This window comes from Ambystoma mexicanum, chromosome 4q (genome assembly GCF_040938575.1).
Source record: "Ambystoma mexicanum isolate Mex_15411 chromosome 4q, UKY_AmexF1_1, whole genome shotgun sequence".
NCBI classification, from domain to species: domain Eukaryota; kingdom Metazoa; phylum Chordata; class Amphibia; order Caudata; family Ambystomatidae; genus Ambystoma; species Ambystoma mexicanum.
Genome location: NC_090928.1, coordinates 1245189784 through 1245203959, shown reverse-complemented (window position 1 = coordinate 1245203959; position 14176 = coordinate 1245189784). Strand labels below are relative to the sequence as shown.

Sequence of the window (14176 nt, the reverse complement as noted above, 5' to 3'; positions counted from 1 at the left end):
TGCTGCGCGCTTTACAAATTTGAATAAATAAATACTGCAGCTGAGAGTTCAACCTGCAGTAGAAAAGCACAATGGTAGGAAAATGTAAACCACTGCCACCAGTAATTTAAAGTAGTGAAGGTAGTATAAAAATGTTACATGAGAAAGTAGGATCAGGGGCTACTAGGTAACCCCCCCCCCCCAGCACGGTGTGTGCTGGACCTATAAAGAGAAAACGGTAAGTAAATTCAATTTTGCTTTATTCCTCTTGGGAACTTTAGTTCACACAAGAAAAGAGATTTTAACCTTATGAGCTGTGTTAGGGAGAATTCTCAAACATGTGCTAATTCACTTCTACCTTAGAGACCCCCCAGCTCTTTTTGCTGGACTTTAGGACTTTTCATCTCATGTAATTTTAATGTGATTTATTCTCTGTGTTTCTTCTCACTTTGGAGTCCGTCAAACTCCACAGGTGGCATCTTTACATCGTGACACACAGCACCTTCAGTGCAGTGGCACATGGAAGTCGCTTAGATTTCCCAAAGGTTTAAATATCTTCTCTTGGTGAAACTACTGTTTCCAAGAGCAATGAAGTTAAATTGACTTTACTTACATTTTGTAACTTTCTAGACCCAACACACATTATTTTACCATAGGGTGCTGGAGGGGTTACTTAGTAACCCCTTTGTCTAGTTTCCCCATAACATTGTTATGTTACCCTTTCTACAATTAACGGCTGGTGGAAGTGGTTTACTTTTTACTATCATTGTGTGTTTTTACCGCGGGCTGCCACAGTAATGCACCCATTGGTGCACATTTCGTCAAAATGGCCCTGGTCGTCTTTTGTCGCCATTTCTTGTCAGAAAGGTCTGAGTGAAGCACGCCTCTGGCTCCAGTATGTCTGGCAGGGGCAGGAAGTGAGGGAGGTGCCCAATATCCCTGTGCTTAATCCCCTTGGTTACAGGAAAGCACTCAAAGGTGATTGGCCGGCTGGCTGTCCGGCAAGGACAGCCACCCTGCTGTGTGATTGACAGCTAGGCTGGAATGAATGGGAGAAACCTGCAAAAAAGGCGAGGCTTTTTGGCTTGGAAGGCAGAGTCCACCACTGGACGAAGGAATCTGAAGAAGAAATTGGAAGAGAAGCCTGCTGCAACTCCTGGACCGTTGGTTTGCCTGGTGAAGCTCTGCTGTGCTGAAGCTCCGAATTCGCCCCGACTAAAGAAGACCAGCAAACTTCTCCCCTTGAGTTGGTGGGACCAATCAACTCCAAAGTAAGCCTGTCTGGACATCCTCTCGAAGCTGGTTGCATTTCCACTGCTGCTACTGCTGGAACCGAAGAGCCAGGGAGCTCTGTGTGTGTTGCTTTTAAGTCAGACTAGAGCGCTAGGAAGATCCTGCGGACTTCCCTGATGCAGGACTAACCAAGCCCGAGTCATCTCAGAGTGCTGGACCCCAGAAGCAAGGAAAGTCTGAAGTGGTGTCTGAGAACGGCAGTGTTGCGATTTGCTGTCAGATACAAGGAGTTGAAACACAGAAGGACAGCTGAATTGAAGTTTGCCCATTGCTGCCGCTGACCGTCCCATTGCAGAGCAGGAGTCCATACCATTGCAAAACAGGAGTCCCCAAACATCCTCCCTCTTGTCCCCACGACTGAGGCTCAGAAACAACAGGATCTGCAGAGCTGTACAGGAACAGAAGCCAGCTGGAAACATTTCTTCAAACCAGAGGTACTGTAAAGTCAAAGAGAATTTACCTCTTGTTTGGCCTTACTTGCTCTCAGTCAAGACCGGTCTTGGTTACCTTGCAGAGATGCTAAAGCTTTGCCCCTCACAAGCCTCTCAGCTTGTCGCCCTTCAAGTGCTCTATTTTCTACAAATATTTCTAAAACCATTGTGCAAGACTTTTTACCCACCTGACAAAAAGATCTTCAGCTCCCCTTGACATTGTGCAATTAACATTGCCTGTCCTGGCTCCCTGAGAGACTCTTTACCTCGGACTTTGTGCTTTGCTTTCCACCAGGAAAGGGTTAATTTACTCTGCTTTGGAAGGTTTTTAAAAGTACTTACCTTATTGTGAATGATTTGTTAACCTTTGTTTTATTCCTCTATCTTTACCACCAAACTCAGTATTGCTCTAAATGTACTAGTGATAAATCAATGTCCACAGAGCTATTTAAGTCACCTGAGGGTGTAGGAAGTGTGTGTGCCATCCCAATGGGTGACATCCAATTTAGAGAAACTAAGTGTGGTTTGAAGTGTATTTGAATTGTTACATATATTGCCCCCTTCTGAAAAAGGCTTTACAACTGACTAATAAATTAATAATTTTTTTATCGAGAAACATTGAGTGTAAGTGTTTAGTTGGATAACTGCTACTGTGAAACTTGTGTGTCAACTTTACTGCTCACTTTGACCCCTCTTGAGATAAGCCTCGCTGCTCGACCACACTACCAACCAGGCCAAGGTTGTTGCAGTGCACCAAAAGGGTACTGCATACAATCTTGCCTAACAAGAAATCTAAAGGATTTCTCTGTGGCACGGCACTTAAGGTGTGTGTCACCATACAAAAAGTAGATGCCTATGGGAGTTTGTCAGATTCCAACAACCGAAAACACAAAAATCCATATCAGGTAAAACACATGAGGGAGAAAAAGGTCTCACTCACCCCAGTGTTAAAATGAAAAAGTTTTAAGTCCAGCAAAAGAGCTGGGGGTCTCCAAGGTTGAAGGGAATTAGCACAGAAATGTAAATTCTCCCCAACAGTACCCAGCCGAGACAGCCACAATTCTCTCTGCCCCCCCCCCCCCCCACCCCGGCTTGGCAAGAGTGCACTTCTTCAAAGTTGAGGAAGAAATCCTGAGGAAAGTCAGAAATTGAGTCTTCTCTTCAGAGATGCCTCAATAGCATTATTTCCAGGCTTGACATTGTCCACTCTGCTAAAATGGAAGACTTTAAAAAGACAATGACGGAGTGGCTTTGGGAAAAGAACATAGCATATCGATGGAATTTCCCGACAGCACTATAATTCACAGTATAGGGGAAACAGAGGAGGAGCGAACAATGAAAGATGCATAGAAGCTTTTAAACCCCGGAGGCGCCAATGAAGGAGACGAGGACACCGTGCCTGCTGCCCAACGCCTCCCGAAGGAACTGGGAGGAGCATGCTCCAGATAGAGCAGTAAGAGAAGACCCAATGGTCCAGCACAGAGAAGCAACAGAGAGTCACCTGAAACATATGCATTCTTCGCCTTGCATGGACTGCTTCCCCTCCAGGGGATCCGAGAATATACTCCTAAAAGACTATTTAGGCTTGTTTGGCTTTGCCGAGCCCTGTGGGAGGCTACACCAGCCGTGTCCTCTTGGCAATAGGTAACCCAACCTTTGGTATAAGTCTGTAGTTGGTAGAGTGACTGAGCAGCCAAGCTTATCTCAAGAGGGGTAAATGTGAGATGGAGGGTTGTATTCAAAACATACTCAAGGTTTCTAAATAAAATAATGATTTATGAATTTAACAGTTTTTAAATAAGCCTGCTTTGGAAGGGAGCAATATGCAACACTTAAAATACACTTTAAAATACACCCCTTCAGTTCAGTAAAGTAAGTAGATACCCTTGTGGGATGCACACAGAATGTCCTACACCCTCAGGTGACTTCAATAGCTAGGACACTGTGGACACTGATAAATCACACTTGTTACCCTTTAACTGTAATGCTGAAGTTGTGGCAAAAAGGAAAAGGTTAGGGAAGGAAACAATGGTTAACAAGTTTCTCAAACAGGTAAGCACTTTTGAACCCACCAATGCAATGTAGATTAACCCTTTCCCAGCTATACAAGTAAGGGATGGATGACTTTTTGGAGGGATAGTTAAAACACACAACCAGAGGATAGAAGAGTCTTCAGGGAGCCAGGACAGCCAATGTCAATTGAGCAAAGACTCAAGGAGCTGAGGCACCTCTTGGAGGTACGTTAAAGTCTTGCACAATATTAAGAGTCTGTTGTACAAAGAATCACTGTTGGGCCACACGCTGGGAGGCTTGTGAAGGGCAAAGCTGGAAGCAACTCTGCAAAGGGCAGCCAATGCTTGTTCCTAGGCTTCAGTCGTGGAGACAAGATGGAGGATGTCTGGGGACTCCTGCACTACGTTTGAAGGTCGGCGGGAGCAATGGGCACTCTTCAGATCAGCGGCACTTCGTGGTTTCAGCTTCTTGCAAAATGCACCACTGCGGTCCTTGGACACCTTATGGACTTTCCTTGCTTCTGGGGCCCAGAACTCTTGAGGTGGCTCAGGCTTAGTTAGTCTTGCTTCGAGGGAGTCCTGATGATCTTCCTGGAGCTAGGGTCTGACTTAAAAATGATGCACTCGATTCTGGTGTTCCTGTCCCGTGGCACTCGGTTCCTGCAGCAGCAATGGTAGTACAGCCAGCAGAGAGAGAGGGGTGTCATTTGTCGTGGGGCTGATTGGTCCCACCAACCCAAGGAGGGGGACAGTCGTCCTTGCAGGGCTTCTCTAGTCGATTAGACATTCGTAACTTCAGCAATGTAGCGGGGCTTCACCGGGCAAACCAATGGTCCAGGAGGTTACAGCAAGCTTCTTCGGTTCCTTCGTCCTGTGGTCAACTGTGCCTTCCTTGCAAAAGTCCTTGCCTTTTATGCAATTCACTCACATTCATTCGCAGCCTACCTGTAACTCACAGCAGGGTGGCTGTCCTCCAAGTACAGCCAGCCAATCGCCTTTGGGGGCATGCCTGTAAACCAAGGGGATTAAGCACATGGAGTTTTGGGAACCTCCCTCACATCCTGTGCTGCCAGACACACTGGAGCCAGAGGCGAGCTTTATCAGTGAACCTCACCAAAGAAAGCTAACAAAGGGACCAAACCAGGTTTGGCGCGCAGAGTGAATCTCAAAAAGGACCCTTCCAACAAGAAATGGTGAGAAAAGACGACTGGGGCCATTTTGACAAAATGGGCACCCATGGGTGCTATACTGCAGCTCCGAACACAGCCTGTGGTAAAAACACACAATGGTAGGAAAAAGTAAACCACGGCCACCAGCCATTAATTGTAAAACAGGGTAAAATTAAAATGTTACATTAGAAACTAGACAAAGTGGATAATAAGTAACCCCTCCAGCCCCCTATTGTAAGATAGTGTGTGCTGGGTCTACAAAGTTAAAAAGGTAAGTAAAGTCAATTTCACGTTACTGCTCTGGGAAACAGTAGTTATCCAAGAGAAGGTATTTAAACCTTGGCAGACATCCAAAGGACTTCTCTGTGACACTGTTAGGCACGATTGTATACAGTACACTTTGGGAACACTACAACAACCCCGACTACAGGTAATAGGAAACCCAACCTTTGGTATAAGCTTGTACTACACAGTTTTGGTAGCGTGTTGAGCACTTAGGCTCATCTCAAGAGGGGTCAATGTGAACTGTAGGGGAGTTACACAGAGATTCACAGTGACAAGTATTCATATAAATACTTGCACACAAGGTTTCTTGAATAAACAATTATTAATTTATCAGTCAGAGTAAAACATTAAGAGAAATCCAAGGGATGCATCAGTGACTCTGCACAGAGGGTGCTGGGTGTCAGAAAGCCAAGAACAGATGCCTGTATTAAACATATGGAGTTTAGCAGACTCCATAAAAGTAGTAAAATAAAAATCAGCAAGGGTGATTCAAATATAAAAAAGTCCAGAGTCCAGCAAAAGTGCTGAGGGTCTCTCTCACCGTTTAAAGGCAATTAGCACAGAAACTGAAAATTCTCCCTAAAACACAGGTTTTCTGTGCATTATTCTCCTCGATTCCTTAATGGGGGGTAGTATTGAAATAGTAGATTTCAATGGTGTCAATGTCAACCTGCACCCGGTAGCCTCAGAAACAGACCAGTGCACCCAAAATGAAATGGTTAAGCAAGTGGGTAATGTTGAAAAATACCTCGATTCCAAAAGCACAGTCTGGGAGACCAAATAATCAAAAGTCACATGAAAGTTGCAAAAACAAATTCTTTCCTATCGCTGGGAGCCAAGCCACTGAGAGGATGATCATAGAATATGTAATGTTTCGACGCATTGGTCTTTTTCAGAAGAGTTGCAGAAAATCCAATTGAAGGAATGAAGGAAACGTGGCGATATGTAAACAATATGAATGTCACAGAATAATACAGTATAACCAACGTCGAAACATGTGATCCTTTAAAAACTTACTGTTATGTTGCAGAGCACTGTACCAAGTGAGCACACAACTTGGCATATTTTCTTTAGAGCATTTTTGTTCTTCTCGGTCAGCTCTTCGCCAGTAGACATCCTGAAGGAGAATGTTAGAGTGAGAACAAGGTTTTGCATTATACAAAGGCACATTAATATATCAGAAGAAAGAATGTGTAGAGGGAATACAGAAAAAAAACAATCCACAGATCTTATAGATGTGTATGAATATTTTTGCAGCCATTCAATTTACATATAAATACTTCAGGATACACCTGCTCATTAATGGGCCCAGTCAGCCAACCAAGAAAACCAAAACTAGAGAGTCGTACAAACTCTTGTGCGTTAGGTAAGATGGTCATATCATTGATAAATGTTCCTGACATGGGTCAATCCCAGAATGTTTTGCTTTACTAGTGGATTATTTTTCCTTATGCTACAGTGAGTGGGAACCTTTTTCCACACTAGAGTATTTTTCTCTTTTTACGGGTGTCATTGTTAAGACTCTCCATAGAGTCTTTTTAATTGCATCCTCCGACAACGTTTGGCACATACTGCCCATTGTTGCTGGGCTGCCCTTTGGGCTCTCCCTTTTTAACTTTTTGTCCAACCTTGAGAGAACTAGAGTTCCAAGGGCCAGAAAGCATATAAGGATCCCTTTTAAATTTTATCAGGTGAAACCAGCACCCCAAACCCTGTGTGTCTTGGGAGGTTAGCTCAGCGGAAACGTTCGCGCCTTGGAATCAAGACGACATGAGCCACACGGGTTCAATCCCCGGGTCCGCGCTTTGAAACCTCTGGGTATTAAGCACGTTATAAATAACCTATCATATCATCGGGAGTGCTGGGGAGGTAAAATGTACCCCCTTTTAACATTTCTGTTACAGGGACACGCTTACCTTTAATGGCTGATGGCAGTGAACCTTTTTACTAATTCGGTGCACCTTTACCACCACCTGTTTCCATAGCCCTAGTAAAGGCACCAGTGTGTGCTCATTTGACCAAAATGGCCCCTTGTCTTCTTTTTTCGTCATTTCAGTTTTCCTTGTCCTTTCTTGTTCCTTCTCCTGACCTCCAGGGTGGGAAAAATCCTTTGTGTCAATTTTATCTTTGGTGGGAGACCTTGGTCAAGCCCGAACCGGCTCAGAGTGTCTGTGTGGGCAGGAAGTGAGGGAGGAGTCCAAAACTCTGCAGCCCTTTGTCTTCCAGCCCGACTGCTAGAATTCTGTTCCAACAGGGAGACTGGCTGTCCTGTTACAATCATTTGCTTTTTTAAAGAACGCTCATTTAAAACTGATGTTAAAGAAATAAATAACTATTTATAACTGGAATCTTGAGTGTAAGTGTTACTTGGATACTTGTATTTACGGATTTCATTTACACAGCTCTACAGTTCACATTTACCCCTCTTAAGATTGGCCTGGCTGCTCAGTCACACTACCAACTTGTGCAGTACAGACCAATACCAAAAGGTGGGTTACCCAATACCAAGCAGATAAGTCTTGTGTAGTCTCACACAGTGGGACTGCACCAATTCTTACCCAACAGCGTTCCATGTCAGGCCCAGGTGGCCATGCTCAGAAACCCCTTTACCATTTTTCTTTGCACCACAAAGAATGCACCGTGAATGCTTTTAATCAATTTTCTTCCAGACAGACATGTTCCTTAGTAAGATGTTCATGTTAGTAACACACTATTCGCACATATTTAGTAGACACATTACATACAATTCATTGAATATTAGTATAAAAGATTAAATACCACACATAATAAAACATTCTTTTAAAATGAGACTAAATTATTGTTTATAATACTTGGTATGCAAGATCAGGTTCATTATGTCTAACATTGGGACTTCTACATTCATAACAAAATTTGACCAGATGGGAATAGGACTACATCTCCTAATCATGTTTAGCTGAATGATATCAAATTGAGTTTGTTCAAAAATTGTAGGGAGTCAATGATGTATTAGAAGTATTGAATATTGCCTCCCATAATTCATTCTTGGTCAGAGACAACCTATGTTTAAAATGTTTATAAAGATAATGAGTTCTCATATATAGCAATGATGGGCACTCGACAAGCAGGTGTCTTGTTGTCTCGATAGAGTCAGCTTCTTTACAATAGGTACATGTTCTAGATAAATTCGCTTTTTGGTTGAACGAAGCAACTTTATCTTTTGTAGGCAGTAAATTAAATCGAAAGCATAAAAACGCATCTGCTTATACTCTATCTGGGAATTTAATTAGGTACTGTGGTACTGTATTGACCGCTAGTATATAGAGGGCCCCTTTTTTAAATGCCTGGTAAACCTTAATTTGTTCAATGGTGTTAATCCAGTAATATCTCCACAGTTTCAGTTTGGCTTTATCTGGGAAATCCAATAGTTGGTCTAATGAGATATCTGCTTCATGTAAAATTGACAAACAACAAATTTTTCCATTCTAAGAGTGGTTTAAACGTAGGCTTTCCAAAGACTTTTTTTTTTTTTTTTTAAGTACAGAAATAGATTCGTACTAGACTCGGAAGTCATTAGACATTTTCTGTATAAGGATAGCATGAACCAGGAGACTGAAGCATTTAGTGATGCAAGTCCCAGTACGAATCTAATGAGGGCAATCGGGGTGCACTGAGGAATCGGTAGAATATGTTTCCAAAACATGCCCTCAATAAAATCCCATTTCACCGCTTTGGGATTTATCTCAGTTTGGCTTCCGTAGATTACTGTTGGTACAACCTTTTGCAAATAAAATTTCCAGGCCAGAATAATTGAGAATTTTCCATAATTCTTTTGTAAAGCTTTACCTTGGATAGCAAGCAATCTCATTTTGGCCGTAATCTCCTCTAGGTAGGGTGTGTCAAGAGGATGAGTGTTCAAATTCACACCTAAATATTTATAGTCTTGAACACGATCTAAAGTGTAGTTTCCTAGTTTCCACTTAAAACCAATTTTAGTTGCTAGATAACTATGTTGAAGTACAAGTATGTTGGATTTGGACGCGTTTATCGTTAATTCGTTTTTTATGGCATAGTCTGATAGTGCCATGAGTTTTCTCTGTAACCCAATTGGAGTCTTGTCAATTAAAACCAGGTAATCTGCATACACTAGGTATGATAGGTCATGTTCATCTAATCTTGGCAGGAAGCAGCGAGTGGAGTTAAAAGCAGTACAAATATCATTAATATAGAAGTTGAATAAAATCGAAGCTAATGGAAGGCCTTGCTTCAGGCCAGAATTTGTTCTGATTGCCTCCGAAAACCCATTTGATGTAAGCTTAATTCTTATGGTAGTTTCAGAATAAAATGTAACAATTAAAAACCAAATGTAAACAGGACAATCAGAATCTCTTAATTTGTGCCATAGAACTGGTCTCTAGACGGAGTCAAAAGCTTACTTAAAATCTATAAAAGCAATCAAAACCGGTTGTTTGGTTAAAATTACTTGATATTTTATAATAGATAAAATAAATAGATTTAGTGATGTGCCAATGTCCGGAACAAAACCTGATGAGTGTCGAATAGATCGCGATTGGTCAACCATTTAGAAAAGTCTCCGAGCATTAATTTTGCAAAAATGTTCCCAAGAACATCAAGAAGCGCAATAGGTCTATAATTTAATGGGTCAGACCTGTTCCCCTTTTTGAATATGGGAATGATTATGGCGTGTTGCCACGATGGAGGAATATGGTTCGTATTTGTGATCCTCGTAAAAATAAATTTTAACACATTTGCCCATAATTCCGGGTTCTTTTTTAGTTTTGCATTAGAGATCAAATCAGGGCCCGGGGCTCTTGAAGTGCTTAGTTTTTTAATTATTAATAGAATGTCTAATTCGTCAAATACCAAATCTGCTAAATTTTGATTACTTATAGGCTCTAACATATGACCATGTTCTACTTTTTGTAATAGTCCTTGGAAATGAGTAGACCATACAGATTCTGCTATTGGATTGAGCAAAATCGATCTATGGGCATTACGAGGAGTATCATTAATTGCTTTCTAGATTTCACGAGTGGATTTAGAAGCAAGTGCTTTTAGCATGTTCTCAGCTCGTTCTTGGATATAGTTATACAAGAGTTGTTTAATTTTATATTGAGTTTTTGATTCTTGCGTGTTTTGCATCCCTTTATTGCTTAAGTTTTTAATTTTTGTCTCATTTCTTTCTTTAGGTTTGAGACTTGTAGTCAACATGGGTACTTATGTATATACGTTATACGAGGCAGAATACTAGATTCTTGTTTAAGTATTTGTATGCAGTCACTATAAAAGATCTTAAACGCAATAGAATCGTGCTGACGTGTTTCATCAAGTTTTTTTGGAAGTGTCACCATCTGTGCAGGGTACCATTTTAGACGGTTTCCCTCATTATTTATGTCTAACGGGAAGATATAATGGTCACTATTTTCAACCTCAAGGGGCAACCAAGATACTTGAAGAATATTGTGATCATGGAGTTTGGTCGATATCACTTCAGATGATGCTATTGATAAAATTGCTTCCCTTGAGATGAAGACCTAGTCTAATACAGATTCACTGTTACGCTTCCACATCGCTTTAGGTGGCAAACCAGTTAATGAGGATCCATTCAACATAGTAAGATTTCTCTCAGCTGCTAGTTTTGACCATTTGTGCGCTCTTGAATTATATTTCATGTCAGTAAGTATGCAATTTAAATTAAAATCGCCCGCAATTACCGTTTTGACATTCGGATTCATTAATGATTGATTTAATAGTTTTTCAATTTCTTCTATAAAAATTGAGGTTCCGAAGGAGATCAAGGATTCCAATATATATTTAACAGTAAACAAGATGGGAACAAATGATGATAGATATTAGCTGTAGAGATTTCAACAACCTGAATCCCAATGTCAGGAGACGGCAAGGCTTTGAGGGAGAACTGGCAATCATTACGAATTGCTATAAGTAATCCAGCAGCAAGACGCCCTTTTGCAGGTTTGGATGCCGGAACAATGTAAAGTTGATGGTCTACCCAGCATGGGTTGACCTGGAGCCAAATTTCCTGCAAAAGGACTATATCATTTATTTAAATTGGATGTAATATTGAAGAGAAGATGTGTGAACCCTCGGGTCTTCCATGACATTAAGGCGCAACTGCGAAATATTTTGTTCAAATTTGTCTAATGGTTTGGAAGTCCTAGGTGGGTTTTTTTTCCTCATTTTCTAACTACTCCCATTTAGATGGCAGGGGCCCCTTGTTTGTACCAACATCTGATTTACATTTGCAACATGAAGCTTCATTGTTGTATGCTTGATTGTCATTAAAGTTAGAGTTTTTATGTGCAGATTCGACACTCTCGGGAGGAGGAAAATAAGCTTCAAAGCGTAGCCCTTTACTGTATAGTTCCTGTCTTTCTTTCCATATTAGATTTTTGACCAATTGTTGTTTTTACATCAATCGCACTAACATCTTGTTGTGCCGGGATCGGATACCACAATAAATTAATATCAGAGTTTATTTGTGACAGAGTTGGAATTGAGTTCAATATTAACAGAATTGTTGAACTATTAGGAAATGGATCGGAGTGGAGTCGATCAAGCATTGTTAAACATTTGTCTTTCAAAGTTGGAGGGAGAGGCAAGTAAATGTCAGGTCTTACTTCATCATGAATTATATCTTCAGAATGGGGCAGGGTGTTTATTCCACCTCTCGGCATAGAGCAAGCAATTGGTTTGAATCTGTCAGCTGTTTGGGGATCTAGAAATGAAGGTTGTTGTACAACGTTTACTTGAGCACTTTGATTTATAGGTAAGGAGGTAACTAGCCGTCAGAGTTTCTAGTCGGGCTATGGGTGTTAGCTTGAAGGGATTTCCATCTTTGGTCCAAAGTCTTAGTAATTGAGGAATTTGTATCAAAGTTTACACGAAAAGTTGGAATCCGTTGGTGATTAGAGACAGTGTAAACCATGGTGCACCACTTATGTACACAAGTCATTTGGATATGTTGACAGATTCATGAGTTCCTCATGGGTACCATTCATATTAACATGATTTGATACTTCAATTTCAATACACGTTGGTTGTAAAGGAATAGGCTTCTTACCTTTGGAGATGTCCAAACCCGTCGGAAGAGTGGCACGGTCAGCCTCCACTGGAAAAGTACTAATTTTTTGGTTATCCGATTTTAGAGCGGATGAATCGTGAGACAAAAGATCACCACAGGCTAGATTTGCAATAAACTTTTTGGATTTAGCGTTTTGATTTTTTTGGGGATTTTTGGGTAGTCTTTGTTCAATCTCTGAATTACGGCCAGAGTAATTCAGATTTTGGGACGTGCGTTCCTCTCCTTTTGGAGATTTGCACTGGTTTAGAAAATACTTCATAAAGAGGTTTTTCTATGATTTGTACGTCAGGTGATTTTGGAATTTGATCACTTGGATTAATAGTCGTGGGTGAATCCAGATTTATCTCCACGTTAGGACCATCTTCTTCAGATGGTGGACATTCCAAAGGTATTGCAGGTTGAAGCACTATATTTCCAGCAGGAGCAACAGGATTATTTTTTGGGTCAGCAACCCAATATATTTTTCTGTTTAAGAGCAGTAAAGAGTCTTGTTGGGACGCAACTCTACAGTCTAGTACTTCAAATACTTTAACTAAAGAGAATATACTAGTGTTAATAGCGCTTAGAGCCGCGTCAAGTGCATGGTGGGAAATTGATGGGAATCCAAATGAGGGACGTGCAATTGGTTTAGAGAAGAAGACCACCAGAGATGATTGGGACTCATTCGGTGAAATAATATCCTCTGGGGCATCAGTGGTGTACAATTCGGGAGTTTTAGAGAGTGTAGAGAAGTTGGAAGCATTGGTAGCTACGATCGAAATTGGAAGCGAGTTTGTACAATTAAAGGCCAATGTTTGCTTTGAGGAAGACAGAGGGAGAGGGAGAAATGGGTTGTATTTATCAGAAGACTTGGCTAGAACCTGGTCCAAAACTGGTGTCTTTGTAGGCACAGAGTTAACTATATCAGAATATAGGGCCTTCGAGTTAGAATCTTGAGGGGAATAGTATAGGGGCACTTTGTTGCGGTTCCATACAAAACTCCGGGAAATAGGTCGGAGTATGGAAGTGGCTATTCTCTGAGGGACATGAGGAAAGTGACATGCAGCGTTGCATTGTTCTATCAGACAGATGCAGCGGTTGTTGTCCTGCATTTGCAAACTGATAGTCCAATGGCGCTATATTAGCTGGAATTTTTTTTAGCCGTTGGGTATGTGGAGCTTGAGGCTCCGGTTGATCTGAATTCACCAAAAAATGGCGGATATCCGGAGAAAATCCCAAGGTTTTTTTCAAGGGGAGACTAGGTTTAACAATTCCCATACTCAATGGTGATTTATTTAAACTTCTGCGAGTTGATATACGCGGGGGCATACCTGCTGTTAGTCGATTCATATTCTCACGCTTAGGCTAGAGCTGGACTGGTTGCGTGTCACGTGAGTAACAGGGGCTCACAGGTCGGAAAATTACCACACAAGCAGTGGTGGAAATAGAGTTTAGCAGAAGATTGTTAGATGTTTGGGGAAACCGAAAATATACAAAAGAAAAACAACAGTTTGGGAGTTCCACAGCAGAGTTTCCCGCTGACTCGCTGTACCGCGGTCAGCAGTCAGTACTCTTCAGGGTACTCCGCTGAGGGCGCGTGCACGCACGTCCTAGTTCATGTAGAGTCGACGCTCAAGAGGGGGCGTGGCTTATTTTCGAGCAGTAAATGGCCTTGGCACATAGGAATCCAATAACGACGCTGTAGCAGAGCGGTGTGCAGGTAATGCAGTCAGTACTCTTCACGGTACTCCGCTTACCATTTCAGCTCTGCAGTATTGACAAACATTTGCCCTTCCAATTGTGCTTCACATCACTTGTGCCCCAAAAAAGAGTCTGCTCAATAGTTTTTAAAGTTTTATATTACAATAATAATGACTAATCAGTGTTTTACCTGTAAGGACTTGAGAGCATTAGGACACATTTATT

The 14176-nt window shown here is 41.5% G+C and overlaps 1 protein-coding gene across 1 annotated transcript in view; it reads right to left on the bottom strand.

The window, feature by feature from the left end:
- The window catches only part of LOC138467361 (exportin-5-like), a 419600-nt gene that overhangs the window by 315554 nt on the left and 89870 nt on the right, over positions 1–14176 (bottom strand). Inside the window, exon 9 of the mRNA XM_069607325.1 lies at positions 6187–6286. Within this exon, the coding sequence (XP_069463426.1) occupies positions 6187–6286 (100 nt within the window). The remainder of the gene's footprint in view (positions 1–6186; positions 6287–14176) is intronic.